General features: G+C 40.6%; 1 protein-coding gene across 1 annotated transcript in view; it reads left to right on the forward strand.

Moving 5' to 3' along the window:
* Nucleotides 1-348: 348 nt before the first annotated feature.
* LOC311233982 (ras-related protein ORAB-1-like) overlaps nucleotides 349-19,799 on the forward strand; it is a 29,919-nt gene continuing 10,468 nt past the window's right edge. Inside the window, exon 1 of the mRNA XM_084321055.1 lies at nucleotides 349-842. Within this exon, the coding sequence (XP_084177181.1) occupies nucleotides 829-842 (14 nt within the window). The 5' untranslated portion in view covers nucleotides 349-828. The remainder of the gene's footprint in view (nucleotides 843-19,799) is intronic.

Consider the following 19,799-nt stretch of genomic DNA (forward strand, 5'->3'; position numbering starts at 1 on the left):
AAAAAAAAAAAAAAAAAAAAAAACATTTTTTTTTGTGCTTTTTTGTAAATGTTTTCAAGTACCACCAGCAGTACCACCAAGTACCACTAGTGGTACGCGTACCACAGTTTGAGAACCACTGATCTAGACCATAGCCTAGACTGCCGGAAATTCACAAGAAGTAGAAGAAGAAGTTTGTGGGCAACCGTCTTCCGGTCTGACTTCCTGTGCTAACGTTCTAATCTACACTGCTGCCACCTGTCGTCACGGAGGGGAATTGCAGCCATTTTGTATAAATAAAAAAATAGGGAAAATATTTTAACGAGAGGACGGCGGGACAGAAGGTTGAAATACGGGAGAATCGCGGGAAAAACGTGAGGGTTGACAGGTATGCAGTGTAGCCGGGGACCTTTGATGTACTCGCCTACTTACTCCTATTTGCCACGTTTCACTAAATGACGTAATCCTTCCTGGGGTTTGACAGCTTGCACTGTTGCGGTGACGTCAGGGAGAGAGAAGCGAGCTGTTTAAACAACTCATCGGTCTTCTTTGCACATTCTTTGTCACCCAGGTGGAAACCCACATAGCTAAGTCTGCTTTGGAGAATTACATAGCTGTCGACCACTGCGTATCTCTCGTGGCTTGTTTTTGAGTCAGCTAGCTAATGTTAGCTATTTCCTGGTTGGAGTTGCAGCCATTTTGGGTTTTTACCGAGAAGCCAGGCATCCTTGGCTTTGGGAACAGTGCACCGCTCCCGGTCTGACAACAAGAGAGCGGTATTTATTATCTGAAGGAAGGGAAAGATCGTGACATTTTACCAGAGGGGATCTACTGTAAGACGAGTCAACAATGAATCCCGAATAGTAAGTATCCAACACCCAAGTCGGTTGGGGCTAGCTGACTAGCTTTGTTTGCTCAAGCAACTTAACGTTAGCTATCTAGCTAGCCAGCTGCTGTGTAACGTTAGCTGACGTTGTTGTTCTGTACACCGGTGGTGTCCCTGTTTCACCTGACATAAATCAACGTTATTCTGTAACAACATCTAAAATAATCCCACATGTGTTTCTTTTAGAGGGGTTTAGTTTTACTTTCAATGCTAAACGAGTCAACTGTTGTTGGCTAACATTAACACAAAAAGTTGTTAGCCTTCTGCTGCTCGATCACCGACTGTAGTGTGACGTTACATTCTATTGGAGCTGTCCGCAGTGCTCCTTTTGATATCAAACAGCGTTGTCAACTCAAATGTCAACTCGTTGGCTTGTCAATGTTTCATTTGCAGCTGGCGTTAATAACTGGTGAATGTAATTGTATATCTTTGCTATTACGAGCATATTAGTTTGCTTTAACTGGTTGAGTTGGTATCATTTTCTCTAGTTTAGTTAAATCATAAGGCACCCCACTATCTTTAGTTGACACAGTTTGATGGATGTGAATACCTTCTGGAGGTCAGGCTGTTTGCTTGATACTACTTGCTACGTTTGTTACAGACTGGAACCTGTTGCTGACATTCTCTATACAAGGCCCAGTTATAAAGGCAACCAGTGTTTATGAACCACGATTTGTCAACTAATGGCATTATTGATTTGTTTACATCCAGTTAATCGTGGTCTCTGCTCTACATTGCAGATAATTGCACATGAATTGCACAGGAAGCCACCAACAGTGCAGTGCAACAAACTGTGCAGTGTTTCAGTCATGTGTTGGTCACATGTCATTATGACAAGCTTACTATTTCACCACAGTTATTGGGCCAGCACCACAATTATCTTCTGGTTTTCATTCATACATGAATACATTTATTCAGTTTATATAGGCAATCCACTGTCTAGTAGTGATACTGTCACTATACAAGGCCTGCTGGGTATTTTGTTTCTTTGCACCTTTGTAGACTGACTTTGTCCTGTGTTGAACTGGCAGTGTGTTGTAGGTGAAGTGATGAAGATAGTTATTAGCCAGTAGTACAAAATCACATCATGGTAATTTTAATACTTTTTCAATGAAAATGTCCTAATATTGTGAATCATATCCAATTGCAATATCTGTCAAAGGAATCACAATATGATATTTCCCCCTTCAACTCGTTCAGCCCTACTCTTGATCCTGGAATACTGTTGGAGTGGCATAGGCCTATTTAGGATTATTATATTCAGTTGGATACTATGGTGGACACACAGGGAGCACTGCTGTGCTGTGCCGGGAGGATGACACTTGGAATTTGTAGACTTGGACTTTAAATGAAGGTGTAGCCTAATGTTGCTCCGTTCACATGACATGATCTCTCCCAGTTTGAGGAGAGGGTTAAGCAGATTAATTTCACCCCTGAGCCTTTCTTTTCTGAATGTGCTCCAATGTAAGCCTGCTTTAGTACTGATTACTAGTAACTAAGCCTTGCTCAGACGTGGTCAGGGCTAGAAGACATCCACATTTGGTTGAACTTGATCTTTGAATCACAAATATATATTTCAAGTTAGGGTGTGACATGATACTAGGGGTGGGACGATACATCGATCCAGATCGATACATCGATGTAATTATCAACAATCGAATCGGATCGATGCGATGTAATAAGATCGATTCATATCGATACTCTTATTTTGAAAATCCTGTGGCGAGTCTCATATCCGCCCAAGAACAACAGCAGTAGCTCCGTGTGTGTAGATGTTACAGCATAGCATTCTCCCTTTCTGTGTGTGTGTGTGTGCGCGCGTCTTTGGAAAGACCAGATGAGGTCAGAGGAGTTTGATGTTTAAATGTTATTTAAACATAAACAATATAATACATAATAAATGTAGGCCTATACATGATCATGCAACATCAACAAATTGTTGTAGGAACTGTTTGGGAGAGGGAGGGTGTGAGTTTTGAGTTCCAAAAAATGTAGCTTAAAGTTTAAAGCTCAATATATAAAAACGTGGCACTTTACAGTGAACAGGAGGTCTATTTGTATTAAAAACAATAGATTGATTTTCCTTTAAATGTCTGGAAGAGCTCAAAAATACAAATGTCAAATGATATTTTCATTACCTTTTTTTTGTTGATCTAAATGTTACTGATTGTGTTAAATGGGCATATGATATCATCTCATATCGATCGCAGGCACCTGAATCTAATCGTATCGTATTGTATCGTGAGAGACTTTGTGATATCGGCAAATATCGTATCGTTGTCCAAAGAATCGATATCGTATCGTATCATGATGAAACTGGTGATTCCCACCCCTACATGATACGTCTCCTAATAAGGTTAAGGTTATGTTTAAGATAGCCCATTTAGACAACTTTTTTAAGGTAAATTACAAGTTCAACGAAAGGCCTTCTAGCCATGACCGTCGGACAGGGATGGTCATTGTTAACAGCAGCCATAATGAAGAGGGCATGACTGGAGAGAGGGGAGGGAAAGGAGATGGTCCTGACTCCTGAGAGATGGGAAGCTGCCTTTGCATCCAGGCTCAGAGGCCTGCAGTAGTTGAGTCAGATTAAACAAGAGTATTTCCCCCAGGTGTTCTCTGACTCTACTGGCCTTCTGACACTGGTAGCTTACTACTTGACCAAATGGGAGAAGGGCCTGAAAAGGGACATTCTGGGACATTCCAGAATTTCTCTCACAGTATCAAGGAAAGTACAAGATGGACAATATGGTCATGGCTTTTTCATTCAAAAGGGTATATTTTAAGACTATATTTATCCCCAAATCTTTATAATACTGCTGCAAGAAACACATTTTATTTTAACTTAAAGAAATGCATCAGCCTATGATCTTAAAATTTGTATATACCATTGTTGATCCATACTTTTTTATGGATCCATGACAGTGTTTGGCATTGACCAGGTTAAATAATAGGCTAGTGTGGCCACAACAGTGTCCCAGCTGCGTCTATATTAATCCCAGCCGAAGAGTGCAAGAGCGCTTCCGCATTCCTCGCCGCGCATGCGCATGAGGTCCTCGCTTGGTTCAGACGCCCCATTCAACATGGTTAATCACACATGCCAGAACGCGCCGCATTAAAGCCTTAGCAACGCTGGTCGCAACGTTCATATATGTGTCTACGCCTTCTTGCTGTCATTACATCCATGTATGTGCATCTTCTGTGTTTGTTTCCTTATTTGATCAATTGCAGGTATGAAAAGTACAGGTACATTGAGCGCCTCTACAGTCGCAGAGAGTGCTGGGCACTCAGTTACCGGGGAGCTGGGCACTCAGTTACCGGGGCGCTGGGCACTCAGTTACCGCGGCGCTGGGCACTCAGTTACCGGGGCGCTGGGCACTCCGTTACCGGGGCGCGCACGGTCTCCTCACCCGGGGAAATAACACAAACAATTATGCTGAAGCAGCGATGCGGTTATGTGGTCCTCGTTTAGATAATATGTAAAGTACAGTTGACCACATAACCGCATCGCGGTTTCATAGCTATTTAAGTTTATTTAGATTATAAAGGGCAGTGTATAATCACAATCGTTTGCATTAAACAAATGGATGGGTGCACTAGATTTAGCAAGAAGCTATCATTTCCATCTATAGTCCTATGTACTGTAACGTTTCATAGCTATTTAAGTTTATTTAGATTATAAAGGGCAGTGTATAATGACAATCGTTTGCATTAAACAAATGGATGGGTGCACCAGATTTAGCTAGAACTTCTAGAAGCTATCATTTCCATCTATAGTCCTATAACGTTACATAGCTATTTAAGTGTATTTAGTTTATAAAGGGCAGTGTATAATGACAATCGTTTGCATTAAACAAATGGATGGGTGCACTAGATTTAGCTAGAAGCTATGTATCATGTATTCATGTCCTAACGTTATAGCTATTTAATCACAATAGTGTCGCAAGTGTTTTTGCGGGTCCAGTCCACGGAACGTTGACAGAATTAGCAAAACACCTAATCACCGGAGGCATAATAAAAGTCATTAGGATACTGTTCTGCTCTGAATTGAGGGCTTATTGTGGAATTGTTTAGCTTCTTGACGATGTTAACACTGAAGCAGCCAGACGCTTGAGCACCGCGGCTGTGTTGTGTGTAACACGCTGTAGAGTCCCCGCCTCCCCGGTCGTGTGTGCACCAAACGTTCCACCCAAAAACAAAATTTCAGTCCAGATTAGGCCAAATTCTGCAATATTCCACGTTTTGCAGTTGATTCCATTTTTATTGGTTAATTCCGCGATTCCGTCCGCGATTCCGTGAACGCGGATTTCATATGGCTCTACTGTTGTGGCCAAGGCTAGGGCCTAACTAAATTAATAGTTGGTTTCCGGTTGCCGACCGACCCTGCCGATTTAGGTGCGACCCAATATATTTTATGAGTTTTTAAAAATCAAAAAAAAAAAAAAAAATCAGATTTTTTTTTTTTAGAATAAAGTTTCATAGAAATCTTAGTCAAACATTTAGTATTATGGATATTAAACATGCTGGCAGAGTACATGCATCCATGTTGTTGTGAACATTTTAATTAAATAAAGAAATTCCCTATCCATAGTCGCCGTGGGAAAGAATAAAATAAAAAAATAAAATAAAATAAATTCCCTACCTACCCATGGCCAAACTGACAACCAACAGGAAACCAACAATATATTTTACTTTGCCTAGTTGGGGTAGGGAGCAGATGAGGGTCTGTGTGTTTTGCTGAGGCAGGTTTCATACTATGGCTGGACAGTATCTGTGTGTTGTGTAGGGCTGACCTTCGAATATTTTTGTTGAATTTCAACCTTCTCTCCTGCCGTCCTCCCGTTAAAATATTTTCCCGTATTTTTCCTTTTTTTTTTTAATAATCAAATTTATTTTCATATTCGAATCCCATGCCCATCGAACGAAGCTTAGAAGTATTTAAGACAGCCCTAGTGTTGTGAGCAGTGTTGTGCTAGTTACTGAAAAATAGTAACTCAGTTACTTTACTAGTTACTTCATTTCAAAGTAACTTCGTTACTGTACTAGTTACTTACACCCAAAAGTAATGAGTTACTGTGAAAAGTAACTATTTAGTTATTTAAAAAAATAAATAAAAAAAAAAGATTGCTCCCGAGTCCCATGCCCCAGATAGTATTCAAAATCGGTTGATCAACTTGACAGTTTCCATTCACATCACCGAACTCTGCTAAGCAATGTGGTCTAGATACAAACACAAATCTGACACAAACAAATGTTGTCCCGAGTCGATATAATAAGAAGTGCGGCGGTTGAAGGAACAGCCTTGATGTCGCCGGAGCGTTTCATTATAACCATTATAATTCAAGGGTACTTGAACTGTACTGCTGTACTGTACTGTACCCATTCTGCAATCTGTTAATAAAGTTTTCATTCATTCATTCATTCATACTACGACTATGCTTGCACCTCATGGTACCAAAGCACCTCAAAGGCGCTTAAAACAAAATTACAAACATCACAAAACAAACTGGTCAGACTACTACTTGACCTGAACCCACCTCACCCCTGCCCACTTTGACAACCTAGGATGGCTTAGAGTAGACGACAGAGTACAGCAACTTGCAATGGGCCTGGTCTACAAGATACACTATACGACCGGGGTACCCATGTACATGTCAAAATACTTCCCAAAGGTCAGTGAATACCACAACCACTACACCAGAGGGAGCTCCACAAATCATGTAAAACCCAGATTCGGCTCAAACAAGGGACTAAACACGTTTCGCAATTATGCCACAACAATGTGGAACGCCCTACGGGTAACAGTACTGTATATTTGAATACCGTTTATGTCACAAATGTATCAGTACTAAATACCTATATGTCCCTATGCCATAAATGTCATGTATGTTGTGTATGTCATAAATGTCTATATGAATTGAAAATGGGGGACCCTGATGGAAACAAGACAAACGTCTTTCTCAGGTCTGCATCCCCTTAACAATTGTATGTATTGAGCCCATTCTGCAATCTGTTAAATAAAGTTTTCATTCATTCATTCATTCATTCATTCAATCACCATCTTGCAAGTTGCAACGTTGTTTAAGATATCAATCAAAGCATTGCAACGTTAGAATAGTTAGGATATCAATTGTGCATGAAAGGACTATTTATATTGTTTGATTAGTATTATGAGATTCCCTGGCAGATTTCGTACAGTCAAAATCCGTTGATCAACTTGAGTTTCAGTTGCACTCACCAAAGTCTGCGGTGGTCGAGATGTAGTAACGTTACGTTAGTCGACTCCAGCAGCGCCTCAAACATGTTCTTTATCTCGTTTCCATGTTGTATATTAATTATCTCTCCAAGTAGTTGCTAAATGGTTTGTTAGTTTGTTACTGCGTTCTTTTTATGTGGATTCATAGCGCGAGCGTTTGTTTTGTTTACAATAGAGAGGGTCTATTTCTTTCCGTAGCCGCATCTGGTTTTCGCACTTCTGATTGGCCAGTGGCCAGACTCGCCTCGTATCATTCTACGCGGGTGGGGATGAGGATAATAATAATCACTACCGCTCGCTATCAATCTACGCCGTATATAACGCAAATAACGCAGTGACGAACCATTCAGTAACGTAAGTAGCGTTACTGAATTTCAAAAGTAATGCGTTAGAGTACTAGTTGCGGCAAAAAGTAACTTCGTTTCTGTAACGCGTTACTTTGTAACGCGTTAGTCCCAACACTGGTTGTGAGTGACCTACTTTAAGTTGGGGAGCATTAGTGTTTTACCTCATTCACAAAGTGGGGAGCAGAATGTATGGTGGACTCACTGTAGTGTAGACAGTAGACTGAATGCTTTGGCCTTAGGGCTGACCTTCGATTTTTTTTTTTAATTTCAACATTCTCTCCCGCCGCCCTCCCGTTAAAATATTTTCCTGTATTTTTCCAGTTTTTTTTTTTATCGAATTTTATTTTCATATTCGATTCCCATGCCCATCGAACGAAGCTTTGAAGTATTTAAGACAGCCCTAGTGTTGTGAGTGACCTACTTTAAGTTGGGGAGCATTAGTGTTTGACCTCATTCACAAAGTGCGGAGCAGAATGTATGGTGGCAGGGTTCGAAATTAACGGGGGCTTGGGGCATAATGCCCTTGAAAATGGACAAAATGCCCTCGAAAATCAGTTAAGGGGGGCACTTAATGCCCCCGACAGTTTACTAATTATATCTATATTTATCCGGTAATGGAGCGTCTGTATCGTACGGTTCAGATGACGCGCAAATAAAAAAATTAATTTGGCGGAGCCGGTGTTCTGCACTGGCTGCAGGCAGCAGCAGCAGCAGCAGCACTGTAGCCAGGTGCTAGTCAGTTTGTGTAAAAATGGCACGCACAATATAAATCAATCTTCATTACGACTTTAAAAACATAGCCATTAACATTACATAGGCATACACACATCTTGCCATAGCAGTTTGTAAACACAACGCACGTTTTAACTATGGTAGCCCGACGCAGCCCGCAAGCTAATACTGTACAGTCAATGAAATGTCACCGTAGCTACTGTAGCAGAGGAGGAAATGGGAGTCTGAGAGGCGGGGTGTTTAAAGACAATGATAGGCGTTTATTCAACATCCAAGAAGGCTAACATACAACTGTGTTTTATTAACTCCAACCGGGACTATTGCCGCTTTCCCACTGCATGCCATCACCTCCTAACGTTACCGGAGCTGATAATAACATTGCCAAGGTGCGTGACACTAAAATGTCCGTGGGGACCCGGCACCAACCCATAGATAGTTCCAACTCACCGAATTGCGTAATCCACCACAGATGCACTCAATATTTAAATAATGTTAGTCTAAATAAATGTAGACAGAAACATAATAATTTCAAGCAGAAAACGAATCTTTCCATTAAGAACTGACAATCAGGGAATTTAAACATGGTTGACATTGTTTTTGTGTGTTTATATTAATTAAAGAAAGGAAAGTCTAGTGCTGGCTGAGCATATTGTTTGTTTGCACTAAGTTAATTCTTTGACAAATGTAGCCTATATTTTTCAGTCAGTTCGGTCTTTGTGTGCCAAACATTATTTAAGGCTGTAAACACTGTAAACCTTTTATTTTTAATAAATGAGAAGCATGTTTAGATTTGAGTGTTACATTTTTTTTAATAAAGATTAACGTATATCGAACTGAAAACCGTGACCCCAAAATCGTGATACGAACCAAACCGTCCATTTTGTGAACCGTCCCACCCCTACCGTTTATCATAAAAATTCAGTGCCCCCGAAATACAAAAAAAAGCCCCCGAAAATCAATTAAGGGGGGCAAAAAAAGCCCTTGAAAAAAAATGTTAATTTCTAACCCTGTATGGTGGACTCACTGTAGTGTAGACTGAATGCTTTGGCCTTTAGTAGCCTACAGATTGTCTTGCTCTACCCTATTTAACCTAATCAGTATTTCAGCTTTGTATAAAAATCTGCTTTTAAAACGTTTAGGGCTTATTATTAGTTGATTAAAACACTTTCAGAGCCGGCAGGGGGTGTCGTCCTTTACGTGGTGGATGCCAGCATCCACTTCAATGATAGCGTTAAAAACGCATAATCTATGTCTTAAATTATGGCTATGTGTCTAATCTGCCTGTCACTTATCAATGACTTGTTTGCAGTCAACATTGTCGAAACGGATTGTTTTTTAATCTGTTAATTTCCGTTTTATAGCATTTTCGAAAAGCTATCGTTTTCTCGAAAATTTCAGGAAAATAGAAAGATTCCGTCAAAACGACATTTACTGGAATATTCTCGAATACACTAGAAACGTTGTAATTTTTCGGCCTATTTATGAATCGTTTTCAAATAAACGCTAGATTATCGATAGTATGTGTACTTATGCACGCTATAGAAGCGAGCTGAGAAATCGATTCTCTCATTTCCTGATCAACGCACACACGGGGCACGCTGTTATCTCAGTGAAAATAGCTCAGATTATCCTAAAACTGGTAACATAGACTCCTTACCTTAGATCAGATGTTCTCTAGGGATGGGTACCTTTCACATTTGAACCGATACCGGTACCGGTACCTGTGAATCGATACCGGTACCCAACGGTACCTTTTTTCGGTACTTTAGTCTCAAGAAATTTTATTTACCTACCTCAGTCGTAAAAAAAAAATCCAAACTTCAAATAACTACAATTTCGGCTTGTCATTGCTCCGACTGCTTTGTTGTTGAATCAAGTCAAATCCTAGGTAAGCATATATTGTGCGTGTGAACGTTGACATGAAAAGAAAAAAGTAAAAAAAAAAAAAAAAGTAAAAAAAATAATTAATAAAAAATATTTTTTTAAATTAATAAAAAAAAAAAAATCAGTGTCTCACTTGATTCGATACTCGGTAGTACCGACGTGTTTCGGTTCGGTACCTCAAAAGTACCGAATTCGGTACCCATCCCTAATGTTCTCCAAAAAGATTATTCCAATTCCTGATCGCCATTCCAAATATCGATCGTGTTTATTGATTGATTATTGGCTACTGTAAATATATATTTCAGGTTGTTTTCCATCTCGCGATCACTTCCCTGTTCATCAGATCCCTCACCAGCATAGTGGAGCGAGGAGGCCCCCCCCACACATCCACCAGTGTAATCGAATGGGGTGCAGTTACACAGGGATAGACGATAGGGGGCGGTATTTTCCCATTGGAGCTCAGAGAGAGGCTGCTGTACTAACGGGAGGCTCGGTTGATGAAATATGAATTCAGAACTAATGATAAATCTCGTCGGCATTGAAAGTGTTAATATAAACTATTAATTTAACAAAACTACAACAATTGATTCTATTTGCAATCACATCGGTAGTTGCCTCTTTGACACCACCTACTGAATACCCAGAGTAGGAGATGAGCCATGATGTTTTTTTTACGTCTATAAATGCTGTGTAGTGTGGATGCCTACTGTACATGAGTAGGGTGAGTAACCTACATGCCAATATTGCTTTTTATCTATTGACTCATTATAGCTACTTTATTATCTTGAAATAATATAACACCCGCCCGTTACTATGATATTGTTTATCATTACATACAATCTATCCATGCCTGTAGCTAAATGCTGAAAAACGGGGAACAAAATGTACTTTAAGATTTAAAAAACGACCAGCCAAAAAATATAAATAGCTTTTTAGTATATCTCCATGAATTATTATATTGTGTGTTATCTCCACTCCACACTATGGTAGTGCTTGTGCCAGCACAGGAGATATGATAAAAATGTATTTTTTATATATAGGCTTGTCATGTACAAAGTAGGGATGCCCCGATCACGTTTTTTGCCACCGATCACCGATCGTCTTGAGCCATATCGGCCGATACCGATCCGATACCGATCGTTTTTGATTAATAAAAAAAAAAATATATATATATTTTTTTTATAAAATATATATATTATATAATTAGACTTGTACTTGTAGTTGTATTATCTGCGAGACAACGCCACCACGCAACAAGTCAAAATGCTCGCTATCTCCACTGTCTGTGTGTATACTCTGCTTTGATCAAATCACATTCGGCTCTGCAGATTTACCCTAGGCTCTGCAGATATACCCTACTCCCTCAGCTATCCCCGTTAGTGACTGCGACACAAGCCGGGCTTCGAATATGCATCGAATGAGTGTTATAAGACATTGATATCAGGAGCTGTCTGTAGCTACTGCTAGCCGGAAATATAACGTTAAGACAACGCCTCAGTGAACTATTTAGTTGAATGGGACATTTCGTTTTGAACAGTGAGCTAAGCTAACGTGAGCTAACAGAGGTATCGTACACTAGTACTAGATAACTAGACTATTGCTGGAGCATTTGTTGATATCAGGAGCTATCGGTAGCTAGCCGGCTAGATACCGTTCAGTTAGACAATGCCTCATCATGTATTAAACTAAAAGTGAATAGTTGACTGGGTCATTTTGTAACGGTAGCTAACGTTAGCTCATGGAGGTCCCGTCCCACTAGACTAGACTAGACCCGTGTTTACATGCGTGCGGGAGGAGCTGGAGGAGGAGCAGACGCGCAGCACTGTGTGCAGCTCCCGGTGTCTGAGACAGAACTCGGCGAGTGAGATCTGTTTTGACGATCGGCGAAAATAAAGCATTATCACCGATCACCGATCGCATATTTATACTGATTATCGGCCGGTAACGATCGGTGGCCGATCGATCGGGGCATCCCTAGTACAAAGGTCTAAGGACCACACAGAATAATAACTGGAGCCGGCTGCACATGAGTAAAAGCAGCCTCTCTCAGTAAATGCTTTCAAAACAGTCCCGGGCAGGTAGGTAATAACGTACACAAGGCGCTTTTCCAAAATAGTAAATTATATTTATTATGCAGGGTAGGGATTGAAACCTCCACTGATATTTGAACAAAGGGAAAAAACAACCCACAAACAATTAACAAACAGGGAGAAGGGTAATGGGAGAACACACAAGGTAATAATAATACAAGTAAACTAAATAAGCACCCACAGGCACTAACCAACCAGCCAGAGGTTGGTACTGGGAAAACCCCCAGCAAAAGGTATCAAAGGTACAAGTCCACAAGCTCACCTGGATAAACAAAGAAACACCACTCTAACCATGCAGCTCACAGTGTAGGATGAACACCACTTTAACCCTAATACTTAGAGTGTAGGATGAATCACCACTCTAACCATATAGCTCACAGTGTAGGATGAATCCAGAGTGGCCAACAATATATATATCCCACACAACAGTGGAAAACAATGGCAACCTCACTCCACTCTGGTCACTGACAATTGACAGAATGAGGCGCCCCGATGTGTGTGTGCTGTCAGGTATTTGTCCACCCGCCCCTCTCGAGGTGATTGCCATCAGCTGTCACTCATTAGGCAATCAGCACTCTTCAGTGTAGGGACGGGCGGCACCTGGCAGGAAGAGAAGAAGAGACAGCATTAGCCATCATGCACAGACACACACACACATCACATACAAAACATAACACATTAAATATACTAACCTGATGTTCAGATGGTGTCATAAATACAGTAATAATGGTAATGACCAACCCATGTACCCATGTACGTCACAAGGCTATATACATATTTAAATCAATATCTTCCTTTTGAATAAAATAGGCTCAGGAATCAGGATTGTTAAAAGCGAATTAGCCTAATCTATGTCAAAAACAGTAGTCTATAGTAAATGTATACACACACGAGAGGGAGAATAGTTTATAGCAGACTTAAGGATTTTACAATATTTTTGCTAATGAAGTGAAATATTTATTATCAACTATCCAGTTAGTTTTTATAGTGTAACTTTTGGCTACTTCATTGATCGTCATTGAACGTACAGACTACAGAGAGAAAGAGGGAGAGAGAGACAGGCTCAGCCCCCCCCCCTCCTTCCCATCTCCCTATTGGAATTCCACATAACTGATTTCTCCTGTGCCTGTGAGCTATCTAGCGTAGTTAGCGTTAGCAGCTAACATTAGTTAATTAAGGTTTTTACCGTGACGTGGGCATACAGGAATGGCGATGATATAAAGCATGTAAAGACTAGGGATTGGTACCGAATTCGGTACTTTTGAGGTACCGAACCGAAACACGTCGGTACTACCGAGTATCGAATCAAGTGAGATACCAAAAAAAAATGTTTTACTTTTTTTTTTTTTTACTTTTTTCTTCATGTCAACGTTCACACGCACAATATATGCTTACCTAGGATTTGACTTGATTCAACAACAAAGCAGTCGGAGCAATGGCAAGCCGAAAACTGTCGAAATTGTAGTTATTTGAAGTTTGGATTTTTTTTTCACGACTGATGTAGGTAAATTAAATTTCTTGAGACTAAAGTACCGAAAAAAGGTACCGTTGGGTACTGGTATCGATTCACAGGTACCGGTATCGGTTCAAATGTGAAAGGTACCCATCCCTAGTTAAGACGCATGTATTCCAATGACCCATTGCTCGCAGAGTTTACATGGAAACAGTGCGACTTGCGAGATGAGTTGTCACAGGCTGTAGAACGCAGGGCTAAAGAGCTGTCATAGCTTCTAATTGAAGTTGGGGGTATCGGGCTCAGCCCCTTACAGCTGGAGTTGACGAAGCACGGAAGTTATCAAATGAGAGTGAAACGCGCACTGTCGAGTCCTGGCTCTAGGCAGAATCACGAATAGTTGATTTATATTTTGAACGTGATTCATTGCGCATGACTAGGTAGATTACACATTGTGCATGTTATGACTTCTGCCATTTCCACCACAAAATGCACATACAAAATTAACAATATGATGCGTCGATCATGAATGTGCAAATCGATGAAATTTCATGGTCGATGTGGTCGATGAATCGTTGCAGCCCTAAAACGTTTAGTTCAAGCTAATTTAATTCTTTACCATCTTGATGAAATGGCCTTGCCCTTGTGTCTCTCGCAGCTGGTGCTTGATACCCTGAAGGATTTAGTAGGACCTTGGGATTTTAGCAGACATGTCTAGACCAAGAACAATTTTTAAAGGCTGAAGGAATAAAGACATTCATGAGCACCTCTCTCGGCTACTTCACACAGTAACCTACCATGTCAGGCTACTGTAGCTGTAAGCTCATATTTCAGTCGGCTTACACCACTTCCTGTAGCTGTGTGTTAGCTATTGCCATGGTCACTGACATCCTGCCTTGCCCTGTGTGTGAGTGTCGGAGAGAAGAGAGGGTGAGGGAGACTTAAACTTGACATAAAGTCAAGAGTAGTTTAAACTTTACATAAAGTCAAGAAGAATTTAAACTTTACATAGAGCTTTGGTTAACACATTGGACGCCAAAAACGAGTATACTCAAAATTGCCCGCCATGCGTTGTGCGCCAGAAACGAGTTAACTCGTTTTTGGGATCAATATTAAATTTTTTCGCCATGGCATTCACAATTCATCCAGCCTCCCTCCGGGACTGCAGCTGCACCCTGTCTGATATTGCAACGCCTCAATACCGCCGCCTGGTGGATGATCGGGCGAGTTACACTCCAAACCAAACCGGAAGTGGCGCTGGTGCATCGAGGAAATTCCTCCGGCAGTAATATCTTGTAACGTGGGTCTAGATACACATTTGAGTGCATGGGATCGCTTTCGAAACGCAATAACCAATATGATTTCGGCGTTTATTGCGTCATACAAACCGGAAATGGATCTAGCAGATCGACATCAAATAATTATAACTTGTGTTTTTGGAATTACAGCAGAAAACCTTAAAACATACTTATATTCTCGACGGTATTAACACAATGTATGAATGAAAAAATATAACGTTCCCACATCCAGAACACTAGATACCCGATGTTGAATGAGCCATAGTAATGTCGATATAGCTATAATATTTAAAAAGTTATAGCCCTGCAAAGAAGGTAAACATCTCCATAGGGTTACAGCGCTGGCAGACTGTGCATAAGGATGGGCATGCTGCGTGGCAATCAAAGTGTTAATATGAGACGTAGGACCTGAAGTGAGACTGGTGAAGGCCTTCTGTGGCTGGACTGTTGTCTATAGAGTTGTTCCGATACCGATACCAGTATCGGAAATGCCTCCGATACAGCCTAAAATGCTGGTATCGGCGAGTTCGCCGAAAGTCTAGCCTCCGATACCATATGACGTAATTTATCAACAACACGTGCGGCATCCTGCTGAGAGTGGGCATTATAAAACAAACATGTTTTTAATCGACGTGAATTAAAGTGTCAATGCTGTTTGTCATTTTAACAGCAGATACTTTCTTAAATGCCATCATCCCGACAGCAGTGTGACGGGGAGCTCTGATGTCTGATGCTTGCTGGTGTTATTAGCATTAGCTGAAGAGCTATCTGAAAAGCTAGTTTTAGCTTATCGTTACCTTGGCTAAAGTTGGGACTATTCATAATCCAGCAATAATGGCTGCAGACCTGCAAGCAAAGTACAGCAAGTTGGCAAAGGAGTATTCCAAGGTAAAAATTTTTTCACCAGTAACGTTACATTATCTTGTTTCCATCTAACGTTAGCTCATGTTAACTGGCTAACCTAGCTCACGCTAACGTGGCTGATCGACCTCTCCCACACATGCACGCAATTAATGACATAATGCGGACAGCCATACCGGTGACGATGTTTAGCTTTTAGTGCCAAATGATAAGAGTCTGAGGCGGGGAGTCTCAAAAGAGAATGTTGAATATTTATTGTGCAAAAATCACAACAGAGCCTCACCTACTAGCTAACTGAACCGGAGCCTTCTGGTAGCAAGTGCAACAACGTATAACGTCCGTGCGGAATCAATGTCCCAACAACCTTTCCGTGGGTGAACTCATTGAGCATAGTTGTCAATGAATGATTAATCTATACAATCACCTGTTGAATAAATACCATTACTCTATACTAGTTATTACTAAAAAACAGTATACAAAACTAGCTATAAAAAAAAAAGAAAATTTTATAATTTTTTTTATGTACACACTGGTATCGGATCAGTATCGGTATCAGGGTTTCCGTTAGAATTTTTTTTTGCCGGCCTCAGTGTCCGGTAGATTTCAATCTACCGGTCAAATGAGAGAAATTCCGGTCAGAGTTTATTGAGCTTAAAAACAATTGATAGGCAAAAGAATGACAACAAAACAAAAGTGACATCATCAAGGCATGTAGATTTATAATATTTTTACTTAAAACTAGGCTACTTTAATATAAAGTCATTATATTCCAAATAAAAGAAGTCCCGAGACTCGTGCTGCTGCCGACTTTAAATCAAATAGGTGTCTGTGGGCAGTCGCCCGACATTAATAAACAACAGTCTGTTATAATCACATTTTTATGAGCTAACGAATTCCGTTATATTGGACATTTGTATTAATTATATCAAGCGAAGAACTGAGAAATTTGGCAGAGAGAGACGGCAACATTATCGTGGGTTTGCGTGACGACTCCACCTCGCAACGACTTATTTGCAAAGAGTATGGCGCTGCAGAGCAGCTGATTCAGCTGTTATTGGCTCTTTTCTGGGGACCGCACAGCAGCGCCCCCCACCCAACATTGAATTGAAAATGGCTGAATTGGAGTACTGCTGGAATACTGCATTGTGCTGCTGCTGCTCCGGCTCTGCAGCTTCACAAAAGTTCGCACACCCAGCACTAAGCTCTCGCTGACAACGTCGTTGTCATTATTAGAAGCAACGAGGAAACAAATGTAATGATCGTTTCGTTCATCGCATAGGCTATTTAATTTTAGCCTATTTTAATACAATTCAAATAATCAAATTGTGCTTAGACTCAGGGAATTATTTTCACCGGACATTAAGACCGGAGAGATTAAATATGTCGGACTTCAACAGATTTTGCCGGTCAAATACCGGCTAACGGAAACGCTGATCGGTATCGGCCGATACCCAAAGCTTAGGTATCGGAATCTGATCGGGAAGGAACAAAATGGTATCGGAACATCTCTAGTTGTCTATTTAATTAACACTTTCAGTGCCAGCAGGGGGCGCACGATTTAGTGCTTGAATGCCCAGCATCCACTTCAATGTTAGCGTTAATAACGCCTAATCTATGTTTTAAATTATGGCTGTGTCTCTAATCTGCCCGTCGCTTATCAATGACTCATTTTCCAGTCAACATTGTCGAAGCGGAATGTTTTTTTTATCTGTTCATTTTCGTTTTATAGCATTTTGAAAAGCCCTCGTTTTCAAGGAAAATTAAAAGATTCCATAATAAACGCCCTGTACTGGAATATTCTAGAATACACAAAAACATTGTAATTTTTCGGCCTATTTATGAATCGTTTTCAAATAAACGCTAGATTATCGATAGTATATGTGTACGTATGCACGCTATATAGGCAATCTGAAAAATCGATTCTCTGATTTCCTCAAAGCCATACCCCCACACACACACATAGGGCGAACGCTGAGAACTCAGCGAATACAACTCTGATTATCCCAAGACTTGTAAAATAGATTCCTTACCTCAGATCAGATGTTCTCCAAAAAGATCATTCCAAAAATCGATCGCTTTTATTGATCCAATGCTACATACTGTTCTGATGGTCCACAATGAATCCGATCGGCTCGGGTTACATGCCTGAGAAGTAAAATGTGGATTCCGGATTTTTCTTTTCTCATCCATTTTCAGTGAGTCCATTCCAAAAGGGTGCATTACCATCTGGGAGACGATAGGGGGCGGTTTTTCACATCTGAGCTCCTGATGGGGCTGGTTTACCAACGGGAGACTCCGTTGATGAAATATGAATTCAGATCGCTAATAAAAAAATAACACGCTAATTGTCGTGGTGGGCATTCAGGGGGCGGGCTGATAACACGTGTTATGTCGTTTTGGGCATTCAAAGTGTTAAGTAACTAATGATATAGGTTACTTGAACCATAGTTGTTGTGGCTCCTATGTATTTTTTTGCTCTGTCTTCTAGGGCTGCCCCTTCTCAATCCTTTAATCGATCGGTTTGGTCTCAGTCAACCAAGAAGACCTTGTTATGTTAGTCGATTCGTCGTCTTTATGCTTTTTTACATTTTGTGCCGTTTCCTGAAAAATGACGAGCACATCTCTGGTAAACACTAGATTTAAACAGGGGCCTTCTGCATTATTGCATGAAATCAACTAATCTATTACTCAACAGATCCTATGACTTAATCAACTAGGAATTCCTTTAGTCAAGGAGGACAGCCCTATCATCTTTCTGACTCAGCAGTCAGCACTCAGATGTGTGTATATAACTGTTCTCCCTCTTTGGTTAATTCAGGAATCGCAATTATGTCCGTTCCGCTCATAAACTTGGATTAGGCTGTTGGATTCAGTTAGGAGGAGACATCATATCTCCATCAAGCTGGAGTGAGACTCCTATTGGAGAAGGGACGAGTCTTCATAAAGCACAGAGACTCCGGCCTGTACTATACAATCTGCCCAGGTCATCTCATATGGTCGGTCACATGAGATGTCAGTTGGTCTGTCTCTCCCAACGTGCTGCGTTTCCTTCTGTTTCAAGATGTTGCTGTGCTCAGCAGTCTTCACTTGTCAGTGGGAGTTTAATTTGCTTGTAAAACGCAGACGCCTCTCTGCCACCCTGCCGAAATGAATCTTATGCCAATTGGCATTTTATAGGTAGCTGAAGCCTATGTTGAATTGAGCAATTGGAACGTTTCCAATACACATATTAATCTCTCCACTTTGCCTCAGAGAGGTTTTTGTTTTGTTCATTATTATACATGTAGCAGTCTGAACTGAAGCAATGGAGGCCTTGCCTAGAATGTTTGTTTAGTTATTTTTCTTCCAACATGGCTACCATTGGTAACCACTTTCAAAAGAAAATGCCTAGTTTCTGTGCAGTGGTAGAGTAGGTACTGGAAAGGTATGATATTACTGTTCTACTGTTACTTGTTTACAAGACTCTGTAATCTATTATAAATATCAAATGATTACATCATTTTTTTGCATATATATTTCTCATATCAACACAACAGCTGCTGTTTCTTCCAACATGGAGGACAAATGAGCATTCTAAACATTACGTGAAAGGCCTCTGTTGGACATTATTATTTGTTAAACAACCCCTAAGACTCACTATACTCGCCTCGACTCACTTCCTGAACATTGGAGTTGTCTCTTCTCTTAACCCAAGAGGTGATTACTCACGGGAGCAAGTCCTGGTTCTTGGCAAGTATTTTTTTAATTTTTTTTTAACAAAATAAATGACTCTGCCAGAGCCAGGAACTGGAAGCCGTCAAACTGAATGTTTTTTTGGGCTGAACGGTGTTGGAAAAATATCATATTGTGATTGCGATATGGTTGATAGCATTAATGGCATGCAGGGTTCGAAATTAACGGGGGCTCGGGGCAAAATGCCCTTGAAAATGGACAAAATGCCCCCGAACATCAGTTAAGGGGGGCAGAAAATGCCCCCGACAGTTTACTAATTATATATATAATTATATATATGA

The sequence above is a fragment of the Notolepis coatsorum genome (genome assembly GCF_963971535.1).
Source record: "Notolepis coatsorum genome assembly, chromosome: 9".
NCBI classification, from domain to species: Eukaryota; Metazoa; Chordata; class Actinopteri; order Aulopiformes; family Paralepididae; genus Notolepis; species Notolepis coatsorum.